The 16,884-nt window shown below is 50.1% G+C and overlaps 1 protein-coding gene across 1 annotated transcript; it reads right to left on the reverse strand.

The window, feature by feature from the left end:
• Window positions 1–7,276: 7,276 nt before the first annotated feature.
• Window positions 7,277–9,046, reverse strand: KLHL25 (kelch like family member 25). Its single transcript, XM_074156227.1, has one exon. The coding sequence runs from the start codon at window positions 9,044–9,046 to the stop codon at window positions 7,277–7,279; it is 1,770 nt and encodes a 589-aa protein (XP_074012328.1).
• Window positions 9,047–16,884: the final 7,838 nt, after the last annotated feature.

Genomic DNA, 16,884 nt, shown 5'->3' on the forward strand with positions numbered 1-16,884 from the left:
GTCTCGTAGTGGGGGAAGACACCGAGCCAGGGCTGGACCAGACCCCTCCTCCTCTGGGATGTGCACGGGAGCAGCTTTCCCCAGCTGGAAAGCCCATCTCGCCTGTCAATGGGCCCCTTTCTTGGGAGCAGCAGCAGCCAAAGCGAAGGCAAATAAGGAAAACAGAAGTATAAATTCTTCTCGTCTTCCTTAGAAATGCCTGGCTTTTCCTGCAGGAGCACGGCTGTGTCTGCGTTGGGCCCCCTCAACCTATTTGGCAGATATTAGTGTCACAGAACTTGCAAGTTCTCCTAAAAAAATCAAGTCACAGTCAAGTTGACAGGGAGCAGCTGTGGGGAAGGAGACAGGTGATGTCCTCAGGATGTGAGAAGCCCTAGACTTTGTTCCCAGATCTACCTCTAACCTTGGACAAGACACTTGACATTGTGCCTCAGTTTCCCAGGTGCTGAAGCAATAATAATTAGAGCCGGACTGGTCGCTTAGGAGGCTGTTTGTGAACCACCAAGCCAAGTGCCAACCCTGTTATTACTCCTCGGCCCTGTTATTAGACCTAAATCCAACCTGCTTAAGAATGAAGACTCCTGTGAAAAACACACAAACAGTTTCCCAGGTCATCATTTTTATTAAAGTTCGCAGGCAGCTGGAGAAAAAAAAAAAAAAAAAACAACCAACCTTAGAAAATGTAAATAAACGTCATTCAGAGCATCGCAGACCGGCTGTGCACAAAGTGTGTTCTTCCCGGCAGCAACAGGCGCTCATTGCTCCAAAAAGACCTTTGTTGTTTGAAGCCATGTCAAGGCTTTTCATCACATTGCATCATTCAGCTGGCCAGGCTTCAGCTTAACCTAATCCAGGGGCAGAAGGCAAGCCCAGAGCATCTGTAGGACCAGATCTGTTGCAGAGGCAAGCGGGATGCTGGGGCTTCCCAGCAGGACCAGCCTTCGGTGGTGGCCAGTCCTGGAAGAGGCCAGGCAGGAGCTGCATCCCTGTATCGACAGCCAAAATCCACGGGCCGTCCTCCGCAGCGGGAATGAGGAGCGACTCGAGCTAAACATAAATTCAGCCAGTTTTGTGTGGATAACCTGGGGCAGCTACAGCCCAACCGTTGGTGGGCGACATGCAGCCAAAAATGCCCCCATCTCCCCAAGGAGGATCCAGGATGTACGGCGCAGCAGGAGAGAGGGGGATCCCTCCCCAGCCCGCCCTGCGGTGCTCCTCCAGTCCGCTCGCTGTCCCTCCGAGGCCCCGCTAGAGGCACGACGCCCCCTCCCAGGGCACGAGCTTTGCCCCCGCTGCACCTCTCTGTTTCTGCTCGTTTGCTAATTACGCCCTCACCCACGCGCTGCTCCGCGGGGAAACTCAGGAGACTGGCTCTGAGCAGGCAGCGGGTTTTATCTGGTGAATATCTCGGCAGCGGGGCCGGTGCCTTGGCACGCTAACAGAGCCGCCGTGCTCTTCCCAAGCAGCTGGCAAGACCAAATCGCAACCGGCTGCAGCGAGGAAAGGGGGAAATAAAAATAAAATTAAAAAAAAAAAAAAAGGCCCAAAGTGCAAAACAAAAGGCACCTGCCCTGTTTTGCCACAGTACCCGGCGCTGCTGGCAGCCGCCCTGAGCTCCCACGCTTTAACGTTTCAACAGTCATCACCTCTGTGGAGCGGCCAGGGGCTGGGGAGAGCTGGGTGCTCTCTGCCAGGCTGCCCCAGCCCCTTTTCCCTTTAAAAAACACTTCCAAGTCACCCAAACAGCAGCCACTGCCAATGGGAAGTTCACCGCCTTAAAAAAATAATATTAATATTACTATCTCTTAACCCCCCCCAACCAAGTAACAAAAAGCACCTAACGGCTCCCCATGCCGTGCTTGCCGAGGTATGCAACTGGTGCACACCCTCCGTCTCCCCAGGCTCGTCAGGCCACCAGCACTCATGAGCCATCCCCTCGCCCCCCGTACCCAGCCCAGCCCGGCAGCCAGCACTCCCGGCTCCGAGCCATCCCTGTGCAGTGGCCGGTGGCGGGGCTGGGTGGTCCTTGGTGTCCCCCTGGTGCAGTGCTGGTGACAGGGCTGGCTGTGCCTCCCACTCTTGGTGCCGGGAAGGGATGCGAAAGGCTGCTCGGAGTCCCGCGCCGGAGGACAGGAGGGGACATGGTCGCTGTGTTGGCTCCAGCAGCAAGACAGGGGACATGGATGTGACTCAGGCACCTGGGGAGGGAAAGAGAAAGCTCATTAACAGCCGTGATGCTCGGCTCAGCCCACGCAGGGGAGCACCAGAAAAGGGGTTGCACATTGGCAGCTATTGGGGTAACCCTCTGCCCAGACCCCAGGGATGGGGGGAGGTGGAAAGCACTTGGTTTATTTGGGATTTGGGGTGCCCTTTGCTTTCACAGGAGAGGGGAGAGAGCGGGTGTTCAGCTGGGGAGGGCTTAGAGCACCAGGGAGGTGGGCACAGATGGCCAGGAAACCTCTGTGGATGTGACAAGGGAATGAAAACCTCAGGGAAATGGAGCTTTTAACTTTTTTAAGGTGGGGAGGAGGGCCCAAGAACTGGAACAGGCGAAACAAAAAGACCCTTTTTCTCTTTTTCCACTGGTTCCTCCAAAACCATCCATACAACTGACGTTTCCAAGGGGTTGATTAATCCAGTCTGTGGCTGAGCTCAGACTGCACATGTTTCCATCTGCCCAGGGTTAGGAAAAGCCTGATTTTCATTGACTTTCCTCCCCAGGCCAGCCACTCCCTTCCAACGCTGCCTGATAAACTGGCTTCAGAGACAACCAGCTGCTTGGAAAGCGCAGCGGAGGCAAAAACTGCCCTCCCTGTTTATCCAGCCTCGCTATTAGACGCATGCAAATGGGTTTCCCCAGGAGCCACCGAGAGAAACCAGCTGTGACTTTGTTCCAGCAAAACCAGCGATGCTGTAACAGGTTGCAAGCAACCAAGCTGGCAGCAGGCAGGTGAGCTGTGGCGTTTAGGAGCCGGGAGATTATCCTGAGATTTGGATTTTAGGCTGCTGTTTGCAGGCACCTGGGGCTTTCCTATAGGAAGGTGTCCGGCTGAGAGCAGGGCAACAAAACCCTACAGCTTCCCGCAAGGTAAAAGTTGACCAAGCGCTGCTCCACGTGGAAAGGAAGCCACACCAGGCAGCAGCAAAGCCATCTCTGCAAAAGGTTTGTTAGCCAAGCTGTAATTAAATAATCAGGAAAAGTCATTGAACTGGCCGTGGTATCAGAATACAGAATATAAGCCTGGCATGCTGCCGAAATCCTCACACGAGCTTTGGGGCCAAAGTTAAGCTTTTAGGTGCCAGAGCTGCCTCAAAACCTGCAGCCTGGACAGCGCAGTGCCCACCCAACAGCAGGCACCAGCTGCTGGTACCACCTCGCGGCCTTCACAGGAGCCAAACCCACCAAAGGGCTCCACTGGGAGCCACAAAATGGGCTTTGAGCTTTCGAGTGAGCCCCAGGAATAAGTACCTGAGTGGTGCCTGGCCACCAGTCTCTGCTCCAGACCATGAGGAGGGTCCTGCAGGAGCTGAAATGCACTGGGGAGGAACCCCTGGTTCCCAGCTGCTACAGGATTTGTCTCATTCTCATTTGTTTTGAGACAGGAGCTCTGACATCTCCACCCCAGGGGAGTGTTTGCGGCTCAGGAGCCAGCACAGAGGGATGCAGCAACTTCCCTCTCCACCTCATCTTCCATGGCTGGACCATGCAACCTGCAGCTCTCCCATCCCCAGTGAGCATCCCAACCCCCAGCTGAAGGCTCCACTCTCTGGCCCAAGCCCATGTGTCCCTCTGCTCCATGAAAATGAGAGTGTCGCACAGCACAGATAGTTTGGAGAAGCCACTTTTAATTTGGAGACAGACAGCTGGGAGAACCTGTTCCTGCTACTGCCTGAAGTCACCTCCTGGGAGGTGTGGAGTTGTCCCCACCAGTTGTCACTGCACAGAACCACAACAGACCACCCAGCATCGTCCCTGCCGAGCTCCTGGCTGGGCTTTGCTTGCGTTTATAAACACAGAGGGGCTTTATAAGCTGAGTGCTCAGGATCTTATTTCCCTTTTGTAATGATTCACCTTCTCATGGCTCCACCACCATGGGTGGGAGGAGACTGGGCTTTCATGTTTCATATTGCTAATCACGCTTGATCCCTGGAATTAACTGCCAGCAGTAAGCCCTAAATTAATGTCACACGACACCCTTGGCAGGGGCACTGGGACCTCTGCTGAAAGGTGCCCTGGCTCCAGCTGGGAAGGCTGAAGGCCATGCCCTGGAGGAAACGTTTCCAGCTGATCAGTTTTATGCTTTGGATGAAAGGCAGGCTTGGTGCTTTATGATCAGCATTTTGCAAGGACACATTATTTGGGTTTCAGGGCCAGTATGAATGCAACCTCACCAGGTTATAGGCAAGAAGGTTGTTTTTTTTCATGAGTACAAAGTAGTAGTTCCTACTGTGCGATTGCCCAGACCTTTCCTCACCAGTCCAGCTTGCTCTGCTCCAAGGACACCTTGGATGGTCCCTTCTGAGCCTTCTCCAGCTGCAGGGCATTCCCACAAGATTACCATTCCCAAAGCACACCAGCACCCAGGCACCTGCTGGCCAACCTGCCTTCTGGGTGCCCTTTCTTGAAGAAGAAAGGGATCAAAACGGATGTTGCAGGAGAGACCACATATGGTGGCACCTGCAGGCCAGAAGAGCCCTTGGTCAGACCTGCTGTAGGATGACAGGGTAGTCATAGGACCCTATAGCCAGTTACCCCAGTTCCTGAGCCCAGTTTTGGGTCAGGTACAGCCAAGGCAAGCAAGTGGGACATGGCTGGTGGGGCACAGGCAACACACCGGGGTCTGGCCTTCACTCACCAGTCTTGGTGCTTTATTGAAAGAGCTGTCACAGTGTCTGAAGGCATAACAATAACTTCAGAGGTTTTTTTTTAGAAAAAAAAAATCTCTAGAAAAATGAAGTGAAGACACATTCTGTCTGGCAAGAACTCATGTATATTTTAAATACTTCTTGTAACTGAAGAGTGGAAGCGAAGCCAAAAAAGCACATAAAACCCTCACACAGTGACTTTTCACCAGTTTTACTTGCAGGTTGGCATCTTACAGCTCCTAGTTTTCTTGTGCTTGTGCCAGACTCTAGATTACAGGGGAAAAAAAAAAAAAAAATCTGTATAACCTCCACAAAGCTCTTTATTAGGTCTGAACAACCCAAATACAGTACAGGGGAAAAAGGCAGGAGAGGAAAATAACATCTCTGTATGTTCAGAGACTGCTTTTTATTCAGTAGCTGAAGAATCAACTCCCACCTCAAAATATTCCCTATTTCTATTCCAAACAGTGTGGCTGGTGTTGAGCTTTAATATTCAGACACATCTGCTACCAGAGAAAATTAATTTTCAGCTCTAGGATGACTCTTAAAGGGAAGCCCCATTGACCTGAGTTGAAAATGATGGAGTCCTCACACTCTTTGCTGCAATATTTAATAGTTAATTAGATTACTGAGCCACTGTGACAGATGCTAGGCAACGCCTGAGGAGGAGAATTTGGAAAGGCCATTATCTTCCAGTGCTGGGAAAGCTCTCAGAGATCTCCTTTTAACCCTTTCCACTCTTGCCCTGCCCTCACTGTGGTCCAACCCATGTTAAAACCAGGTGTTTCACAAATCAAAGGCCAGCATAATTCTTTGGATGCTTTTTTTTTTTTTTCCCCACCTGAGAAAAGCAGGTGGTCACCTTGGGCAAATGCCCGGCAGAGGTGCCAGGAGCTCCTCCTCGATTCCCAGCTGGCATCAAAAGAGATGATCACTGGGAGATGCCAGTAATTTCACCCACTGGGCGATTCCCAGGCGCACCAGCCACACCAAGTGGGAAGCAGGGAAGTGAGAGGGTGTTAGAGGCTTTGGGCAGCATTCTTTCTTCCCTGTATTAAGTGAAGTGGATTTTGATGAGCCTGTGGAAGAATTTCCCTCCCCGCAGTCCCCACCTTCCAAATAAAACCATAAGTGATGCTTGTCAATCCCGCCCCCATGCGCGAGGGTTTCCCAGCTCCTTCAGCTAGCTGGGAGGTAGTCTCCAACCACCAAAGCAGGGTTGTGTGTGTTGCCAGCACTTTGAAACCTGCAGACTGAGCTAGCAGAGGTGTTATGGACTTCCTGCGAAGATGGTGTTACTCAAGTGATGCCCATATCAATATCTGCTTTCACCACACAAGGGGAGAAGAGTTTTTAGCCTTTGCCTGGCCAGCTGCATCTCAGCACAGACTGGTGAAGACATGCAAAGCTCTGTGGAGCGAAGCTGGTAGCCAGAATGGCAACAAAGCATCCCACTGGGGAGGAGAGAGGAGGAACTAACAGCCCTGTCCCAGTGGCATTGCAATAGCACCTTCTCTGAGCAAGCAAGAACTGGAGCACCAGAATGAGACAGGACATCGTGAGTTTCCACCAACTATCTTATTCTCACACACCCCAGAACACCAATAAACACATTCTTCTTCTGGTTACAAAACCCCTTCCCTCCCACTCAGGTCTCACACAGAAGTCTCAGAAGTTCTGATTTAACAAGCAACAGTTTGGATGTTAAATAAACAACAGGACCATCAAATGCACCATGGCTCCTAAGCTTCTGCTTCTGCTACCCACTGAAATGTAAATACCAAGCATAAAAGGAGATCCAGGATTAGCCAGCATCCCAAGGGTCTCTTGCCTACATATTCATCAGCTCTGAATGAATCACCCCAATACCCAGCAAAAATACTCAACTACGGAGACTTTTTCCAAAGCACTTGCTGCCCTAGTATCTCCCAGGACTCATACGTAAGTGCTTTTAGAAACCATAATCCCCTCAACTGCGTGGGGACAGGATGTATTCTGTGGTGACAGGATGTATTCTGTGGTGACAGCCATGAGAGCAGGCGTGGATGCATCTGCCCTCCCATACCCACCCACACACCCAGCTAGCTCAGAGCAGAGGGAGAGGAGCTATGGCCAGCTTGCAACCATCGGTGTAGATATATTTCTTAAGATACTGAGTTGGACCATCTGGAAACTGGAGAAACCTTGGAGCTTGGTAGACTGACAACATGGCACAGCTCATTACCTTTTTCTGGTGCTGCATCCCACCTTTAAATGCACCCTTCTCATAAAACCTGAGCAACCTGGAACCCATGGCTTCGGCACGGTGTGTGGAGACTCAACTGAGACGAGAAAGCAAGTTTCAGTTTAAGAGGAGGAGACCCTTACCTTATTGACCTCCTGGATACAAGCCCCCGAGCCCTGACCTTCATCATGATGGCAAGTGCTTCCAGGTGCTGACAAAAGCTGTGGGGATGAGCGAGTAAGGCACCGTTGTGATACAGTTCCACGTGTCTGACGTAGGGTCGTAGCAGTCCAGCGTTTTGCACCTCTGAGTCCCAAAGTAACCCCCCACCACATAGAGTTTGTTCCCCGAGGCCAAAGCGTGGCATGACATGCGCTTGGCTGTCATGTCCCCAATGCGCGTCCACTGGTCCGTTTCGCAGTCAAAGCGGTAGGCAGATGCTGCCGTGAACTCTGTGTCTCCTCCCATGATGAAAATCTGGCTGCCCAGGACAGCGGCTGCCGTGTAGCGCCAGGGCTGTGGGCATTCGGCTTTGATCATCCACCGGTTCTCAGCTGGATCATAGCACTGGACTTTGGACACCATGTCTCGGTGAATGCTGGTCCCACCAAAGACAAAAAGCTTGAGCCTGGCACTCACCACCGCAGCGTTGCTTACTCCGTCTCTCAAAGGGGCCACCATTGTCCATTTGTTGGATATGGGATCATACTTCTCTACTTGCTTCAAGGAAACAGAAGGAGATGCAGGAAAGACTCCAGCTACTGCAGTGTGTCCACCAACCACATACAGGCAGTTTTCCAATTCAGCCGAACCGTGCCCAAACCGAGCTATTAACATTGGAGCAGCTTTTGACCATTCCTCATGAACAGTGTCATACACCCATACATCTTTAGAGACCCCATTCTCCGAGCCCCTGCCTCCAGTGATATATACTTTGCAACCGATGGCACAGGCACTAAACTCCTTCCGTGGACTTGGCAGGTCTGCTTTGGGGATAATTTCCTTTGCTTTGTGATCTACTTGGTAGATCTTATCACACATGAAGGTCTGTCCTCCCAGGATCAGCAAGGTGTGCCCAGCTTTGCGAGGCCTGGCACAGGGACTGGTGACTACCCCATCATTCTGGAGGATCTTCTTCTTGCACTGAATAGCTTCATCCAAGACAAGCTTGTTCCTTTCATCCACCATGATCAAGTCCTCACAAGCCAAGGCTTCCTTGAGGCATTCAGAAGGAAGCAAGGCCAGACGAACATTCCTCAGAAGTTCTGGGAGATAAGCCTTTCGCTCATCCAGATCGTATTTCACCCACTGGATGACAGCCTTAAAGACCTTTTCTTCATCCTCAATTTCCAGCTCATCACTGGAGATGAGGTCCAGTAGAGTGTCCTTGGACAGGTTGTTAAAGTCCTCACTCTTGTGAACAGTCTCAAAGTTGACCAGGCACATCCTCCAGGAGAGCTCGTAGAGCCGCCGGCATTGGTGAGCATCTGAGAGCAGCATCATGCCCAGGCAGTTGGAAGGGTAGAGGTTCTTCTCCAGGAACTCAGCTGCTGCGTCTCGGACATCATGGAACTGCAGCATGTCTCCAGCCTCCAGGAGGGACTCGGCATTCTCCTCATTGATGATGATCCGAGAGGAATAAGCAAAGTCCAGCAGTAGCTCCAGCACCTCTGGGTGGAGGCTGTCGTGGAAGTTCACCTCATCATCCAGGCTCTCCCGGAGGCCGTTGCTGAACATGGCTTCAAAGTATCTGCTGGAGGCAGCCAGCACTGCCCGATGACATGGGAATGACCTGTTTCCTGCCCAAAGGGTGACATCAGTGAACATGCAGTGCTTCCGCAGGGTGTTCAGATGGGACAAGACGCAGTCCGGGTGGGAAGCTTTGTGAAAAAGCAAGATGTTCATGGAGCCGGTGCTAGTCCGGGATTTACGGTTCTCATGGACGCTGACTGACATGATGACAGAGCTCTTGCCTGCAAAGAAACAAACAGAAAAACCATTATTCTCTTGTCCTTACTGACCAAAGGCATGGAGAACATGTGCATTTGCTACCCAACCCTGGTGCACTCTCAAGGGACCTCAAACCTGAAGCACCAGGTGACACCCCAAAACGGTGCTCCCATGCCCTGGCTTGCAGAGCCCCTGCCTCCTGCACCCTCACATCCTCCAGAACTTTAACTCAGGCTGAGCAGGGTGGGAAAGCAGAGCGGGGTGAAGGGGGAAATTCTGCACTTTGGTTGCAGCAACCGAGCAACAAAATTAAGCAATCAAACCCCAAACTCGATGGTAAATTGTCTCAACAGCCCCTAGAGGGTATTGGCAAACCGCAGGAGAGTTATTTTTCCTTGGAAAACATCAATAAGAGAGTCTATCCAGGGTAAAGGGCATCGGTCTGTTCTTGGCTCAGCAGAAATCAAGTTTGGCTTCTGATTTTCATGAAGATTATTGCAGGTTTAGGAAAGGCAATTGCTACAGTTTTTATTTATGGAATATTTAGCTACCAGTACAAGCCAGAAGTTTCGAACAAATTTTACCAAACCCTTTCATTGTAGCTTTTGTTGATAAAATTCACCAGACACTTCATATGACTAAAACATTCTGCAGGACAGATTCACATCACATAATAAGACAAAAGGGACGGCTAAATTATGCTTTTTAACAGACAAGCAGAAGCAAACACAAGGCTTTTATTAGCTAATATTTCATTTATGTGCTACCTGATACCTGTCCTTGCTTGTGGAAGAAAACCCTCTAGACCAATCAAATTAATAGCACTTAGACGATAAAAATCCAAGTCATTTGCTCCAAAATATTTTAGCCAGCTCAATTTTGTCCCCCATGTAACTGAAGTAGACAGACAGATAAGCACGCAGTCCACTCTTACAGCAGAAAGTCAGTACTGAAGTTGGTAGCACGACTGCCCTGAGGTTTGAAAAATGAGCCCAAAAAGAAAGAAAAATGGGGTCAGCCTGCTGTGCCTCCGCTACGGGCCCCTCTGACAGCAGACACAGCAAAGCCATCACAGCCACCACACTGGATGATTTTTCAGTAAGAGAGACTCTCTCAGGCTAGAAGCGGATTTTGCAGGCAGGCAGCCCGCTAAATGGACTAAAGATGGGGGCAAGTCACAGAGCTTGGGGGGGTCTGAACTGTCGCAGGAGCATTTCAGCACTTGGGGCAGAGAGGACCCTGTTCAGATGCACAGGAGCATTTCTCAAGCACAGGGGTTGCTTGAGAAACACTGTCTGGCTCTGCTACATCTTCTTTCTCACCCAACACTCTTTTTCTATCCCTTTTCTACTCCCTCTTCCCCAAAACACCACAGTTTTGCTTTGCAGGGCTGCACCAGGGCTGAAATCCCACGGCTCCAGCCACCTAATTGTTTAGCAATGAGTAATTAGCCACACAGATACAGTTGGGGAAGGGGTTTCAGTTGAGTTCCTTCGGTTGCTTAGTTGGTTGGGGTTTTTTTAACTTGCTCTTCACAGCCTGAGATTCCTCAAGGGTCTTTCTCCCCTGCAAGCACAAGGTCTACAGATCAGCCCTGTCCTCCCCAGCTCGGCTGGGCTCACCGCTGTCACCCCTGCACTGGGGGTCCCAGGGAAAACCATGACACAACGGGAGAGGGGACGCAGGTCACAGCCCTGACCTGGCGGAGACCGGGAGCCACACAACCCTCCCACGCTCCACGGGTGGATGACCTCCAGCGGAGGCGGATGGCCAGATAAGCTTCCTGACTCACGCTCTTCCTACCCCCCTGCTTCTCCAGCGCCTCCAAAACAGCCCAAATCTGACAAACAGTTGTGGGAACGTCCCTCCTTCCCCACCCCCTGCCGTGAATTACTGAGGTTGGTGTTCCCGAGGCCCTCCCTGTGTTGCAGTCCAGGGAAAAGGTCTCTGTGCTTCTCCGTGCAGAAACGACAGCTTGCCCAAGCAGCCACGACTCCCACTTGGCCTCTGAGCTGGGCAGCAGCATTGCTGCAGGTATTTGGGTTGCATGTCCATCACCAAAATCCCTGCAGCCTGGGGTTGACAACACCAAGCTCGTTTCACTTGTGATCAGAGGCTATGCGGAATCAAGGCTCCAAAAGATGAAGGAAAATGCCATTACGGAGCAGCACTTTGAAGTGCATCTGAGGGAAATGGTTTCCAACATCTACACCCAGCGCAGGGACAACACTAATTTAAGAGGTTATATAGATTCCCGCGTCAAAGCTCTATAACGCCGAAGCGAGGAATACAAATGAAACATTTATGAGTCTGCTAAAAGCTATTGATTTAGGTTCCTATTCCTACACCCTCAGAAACCACCCTGCCATTGCTACTGCTTTGCTCGCAGGTCGGGTCAGCCATTCAATGTTAAGCTTTGATTTGCTTATGCACAGAAAATTAAGCAATTTATATAGGACAGCTATGGAAACAAAAAGATTGCAGGAAGGCAGCATCATTTTTTCTGGCACTGAGATTAGAAAAGCCACAACTCGGAATGGAAGAAGCAGGTCATTTAGAAATGAAAAATGTCTATATAAAAGCTGCAGTAGGGCCACTTTATATACTCACACATATAGATACAATACAAATCTATAAAATATCTCAGGCTTCCAACATCAAACATCTTGCCCAAGGCACTGGGTAACCAAATAATATTTCTATCCAATGGGTGTTAAAGAGCATCCAGGGAATAAGTTGGCAGGTTCCAGCCCAGCCCCCATTAGGACTGCTCTTCACATCACCTTGTCCCACTACAGGCACCAGGTGGTCCCCAGTACAGCTGCAAGCTGGAAAGATAAAGAGGCCCCAGCCACAGCCCCTTTAGTCGGCCTCTCCTGGAGCCGGGTTATGACACTGCATGTCACCGGTCACAGATCACTCGGGCTAGACAGACCAGTAAACCGAACCTGAAGCAGCCTCTGAACCCTGGTGTGCAGCCACCTCACCAGCAACGCTTACGGCTTTCAGCAACTTCCAAACAGCTTGTTTTGAGGCTTCTTGAATCCTACCACAGTGGGGCACAAGCAGAAAAGTGGCAGGTACTAAATCTTCCCCCCACAAACACACCCCGTTGCATCTCTCAGTCTACCAGAGACCTTGGCATCATCCCACCCGTATCAGATGAACAGAAATTGCAAGCAGTAGCGATTTCATCTGATGGGTTTCTTCCAAAATCTGGTGGCCTTATAAACCTCAGAAGCCTGTAACTAAAAAGGATCTTCTACACTTTTCATGATGTGCACAAGCACGTGCTTCAATTTAAGCAACGTTTGCCTGCAGCAATGAACAGGCTGGACCCTTTACATGGGCTCTTATAGGCGCTTCTCAGAAGCAGATGCATGCAGAGTAAGTTTGGCCTCTACCACATTCCTCGCTTCCCTTATCCAGCTACTGAGCTAAAGAGAAAAAACAGAACCTCTCAGAATGAGGCATATTTTACACAAAGAAACCTGTCAGTGGCTCCTGCCAAGCTTCCACCTGCTCTGTGAGAGCTCAGGGGGTTATCGGAGCTCACAGCTGCATCTTCCATCACGCAGGAAGCTATCACTGGAACAGACACGTCAACGCGAATAGCAGAAGGCATGACCTGAACAAACTGGGTCTTGGATTTCTCCACGCTGCATTCATTTTTTTTCCTTTGAAAGGCGGTCAGTGAAAATACAAATATCTATTGCATTGCCTTTTAGAAGGACCTTACTGCACACAGAGGCAGACGATAACCCTTTTTCCATATGGATGAGGGCAGAGGGGCATCAGCTTTTTGACAGCTATCCAATGCTGTCTGCTGGCTACAAGAGTCCCCTGGCTGCCTGCAGCCTTCGTAGAGCAGATATAGGAAATAGAGGAGTTTTCCAGCAGAGCATGATAAGGGCGCTTTGGAAAGTCTTCCACTCACCTACACAGGGCTGACAGCAACCCCGAAGGAGAGTAGGAGTTGGCTCAGGCAGAAAAGACCCCTCCGATCTCAGCTCACGAAGAAAACACCCCAGCAGTTCTCTCTGGACAGGACAAAGCTGGTAAAGAGAACACGGGGAAAAAAAAAAAAAATCAAAACCACAGAGCTGGACAAACTCCCCACCCAAACAATGGCCACAGTTCTCCTGTCCAAGCGCATTTTGCTTCCTACAAACCATGCCCCAGTAGAAGACTGTCCCTCCCAGGCTGGTGGGTCACCATGTCGGAGTCCTGTTGGGACTCCCCTTCCCCTGGCTGTAGGGAGCTGGTATGGGTCATTTAGCAGAACCTCAGGAAACACTCTATCACCTCTTGAAAAATCCAAGCAGCACTTGGAAATCAGATACCTTGAAGCTGTATCAGGCGCCAGTCCTCAATCACAAAAGAACTGCATGTGAGAGGACAGCTCAGAAGGACTATTGATTAGCTAGGCTTGGGATTCCCCTCTCCATCTTAAACCAGAAGATTGTCCACAAATCTCCAACGTCAGTCATTATCTGCAGAGAATCGCCAGCTGAGATGCTGCTTCCTTTCAATAGGACAATATTTGAGAGTGAATATGGTGTTCCCCAGCGGGATTTCAGTGGATCAAGAATAATTTCTGCTTAGAAGGGCAAAACTACAGGATTTAAGCGTTCTCCCAGGACCGTAAAGGTTGGCTAGACACCAACAAAAAGCCCAAATCCCATGAACCAAAGCTGGCATTTTCTGTTTGCCCATCAGACTTTCAGAGAAGCAACAAGCAGAACGTGTTTCTTTTTGCCCCGCTCAACCATGAACTCTTTAAAGCCATAAATAAGTAAATAAATGAGCAGTAAGGTTCCGTGCTGGCTCAGTTCAGAAGACCTGGAAGAAGCTGCTCATGCCACAGCAGAAATTCATTCCCAAGCAGTCAGGCATATGGGCCCTCCACGTATGGACTGCGCTCCAACGTATTGCAACTCCTTCCAAACCAGGGCAGACCCGCCTCGAGCGGCCAGCGATGGCTGCTTCCACAGGGAGGCAGGCATATGATTGATTTTTATTTTCTCTCCGGTTTCACAATATCAACCCTTTGGGGTGAAATACCATTTTGAATTCAGCCAAAGTTCAGCTTCTTCCTGGAAGCGGTGGGATAAATTCTCTGCCCGTTGGTAAGGCACTAGCTTTCTCATCCTGAATATCTATACCTTTCGAACACCTTCATGGACTCCACCGCCTGATGCTTAGCCCAACAACCCCAGCCCAGGGCAAAATTACTGGTATAGAGCCAATTTTCTCCCCTTTTCACTGTACAGAGTGGCAAACTAGAAACCTACAGTTACCTACTGTGTTGTTTTCACAAGGAGGAGCTCCTTGCAAATCTGCTTCAGAGAAAGATCAGTGTGGCAAGTCACTGTGAAATGCGGAACCCAGATACAGCTGGGTTTCAGATGCAATTTCCCGACATTGGAGACCGTCAAAAGGTTTCAGACGGGGGATCTGTTGCATGCAGGCATTCACGTACTCACAAACACAGCTCGAGCTTCAAAAGGGGAAAAAACCCAACAGAAAACAGGAAAAGATGGTGGGGGAGGGAGACAGAAAACAAGAAAGGGGAAGGAACAAATGTAAAGATGTTTTCAGATTTTTTTCATGTCCTTGCATTAACACAGTGGACTATCAGCTTGGAGCTCCTTGAAATGCTCAATACTAATAACGCCCTTCTGTAAAGAGTGCTTGAGATGAAAGGAATTAAAATACCACCTGGCATTTGATGAACCCTGAACTTATTAAGCACGGAGCCTGGGCTGCTGCCAGGTGGGCAGCAAAGGACCTTCACCGCATCCTCTCCCAGGCGTGTTCTCTGCTCCGTCCATACCTCCTGCGTGCCTGGATGCGGGCTTTGCTCTCTAACAAATCGGGTTCACCTCCAGCAGCGCCGGTGAATTTAGTGGTTTGCCCGTGTCAGCCAAATTTGTTCTTGTCTTCTTCAGGATGACTAATGCAGCAAAGATGCAACCGTGATTTTGCATGCTGGAATTCAGGCAACGTAACTCTGCCGTGAATCAGCAGGTATCTCTGTAACAGAGCAGGATTTGGCCTTCCTGACAAACTCTTCGTTGTTTTATTATATTTGCACATAGGCAAGCAAAGACTGTTGACACCATCCCCCCAAAGGAGAATTCCTGATCCTGCCTCAGCCTTTGAGAATGGAAGATATTCTTATCGTTTCTTCTCATTTTCTCACTTTCTAGTCTAGCCTGTATATCCTAGACAGAAAACAGAGAGCCCATGTGAAAGGCTCCTTCTGTTGGCTCAGACAGAAACTGGGAGGTTTTCCAAGCCCAATTCTGTAGGCTCCAGGAGATCAGATTGTCTGGAGAAGGTCCGGGCACGTATCTGAACATGCTTATTAAAGCAAAGCTGAACTCAGAAACTTGGTCTGTCCATCACTGCTTCATATCCCATTCTCACCAGTACCCACCATTCCTCCCCTTAAATCTGTGCTCCACTCTGAGCCCAAAGCCACCACAAGAATCTCCTGAATGCCACTTACCATAGAGAACAAAAGCAGTATTGCCAAGCTGTACCAATTAACAAGGTTCTTGTTCTGTCTTGCAAATGCACTGGTAAAAGGGGCAGCAGTGCCTCAAATCTGTAAGACACGCACTAATCTAAGCCAAAGGCAATCGCATTCCAACCAAAATAAAAATACTCACAGGAAATCCACTTTGCATGCAATATATGCAGTTTTATTTGCAATCAGGTATTGGACTTGCTGCTCTGCAACCGAATTACTCCATAGAGCTTCTTGAGCTACCTATGAGGCAATCAAATAAAGTTCATGCTCACCACTAAGCATGCTGGCTCTGCAGTTCCTGGGAATACCACACCCTCCTACAACCACTATCCAAATCGGGATAAATAACGCTTTTAGCCACAGTTCAGGCTCCAGACAATAGCTTTTCATTGCTATGCCTTAACCCCAGTGGATCTTTTCAGAGCCCGTGACTCATTTCAGAGGCTGCTGTGGGGTTTTGTCCTCCCCGCCTGCCCTCTAGCTCCACTAGTGAATAAATCCCATTCTGCCAGATCAATCACAGTAGCTTTGCAAAATGAATGCAGGGGCTGCAGAGCAGGCAAGCGAGTTTGCAGTCCCGTCTCCCGAACTATACTCCAAAAGGCTCCAGAATAGAAACAATCTACTTGATCGCAGTATCTACCCCAGCCCCATCTGGGCAGGACAAAGTCCTTTTCAAGCAAGCCAACTTTCTAATGTGCTGCAAAGGCAAAAGGCCTTTGGTACTTCAAAACACAGAGGAGCGGAACCACATGCCACTTCCCAGGGAGCGTTCAGAAGATGAGATGTGGTATATGTCAAATTAATGCCAGAATAACCACTGCAGTGGCTAACTCCAGAAAGCATATTCAGATCCTCCCACTCTCTCTCTGCATACTGTGCCCGGCTCCCGGCCCTGAGGTTGACAGAGCTGATTGCTCCAACGGTCAGGCTAACCAGAAGCCCTGCTACGGACACTCATACCAAACAGGTCTGTCTGCCTGCTGTCAGGGCAGGATTTCAATTTTGTGCCGGGCCAGTTAACCTGGGGTTTTGTTTTGTCTTCGCCGCTCCCCTGCCAGGCAGGAGATTGTGGTTGCAATTGCCAGGTTCGATTTGCAGGAGCTCATTTGCAATCCTGGCCAGAGTTCAGAGCCATGGAGGTGGGAGGCCCCCTCGCCTCCTGAACCGATTAGCCCCTGATGTTGTTGGGCATGTAGGACAGCCGTTCCCACTGGATTGTAAAGCACTGACAGTTATTGCAGGGTCTGGGGCTGCAAGACAGGGCATTGCTCATTGCCCTCTGGCTCTGGACTGAAGGAACACG

This window comes from Numenius arquata, chromosome 11, assembly GCF_964106895.1.
Source record: "Numenius arquata chromosome 11, bNumArq3.hap1.1, whole genome shotgun sequence".
Lineage (NCBI taxonomy): Eukaryota > Metazoa > Chordata > Aves > Charadriiformes > Scolopacidae > Numenius > Numenius arquata.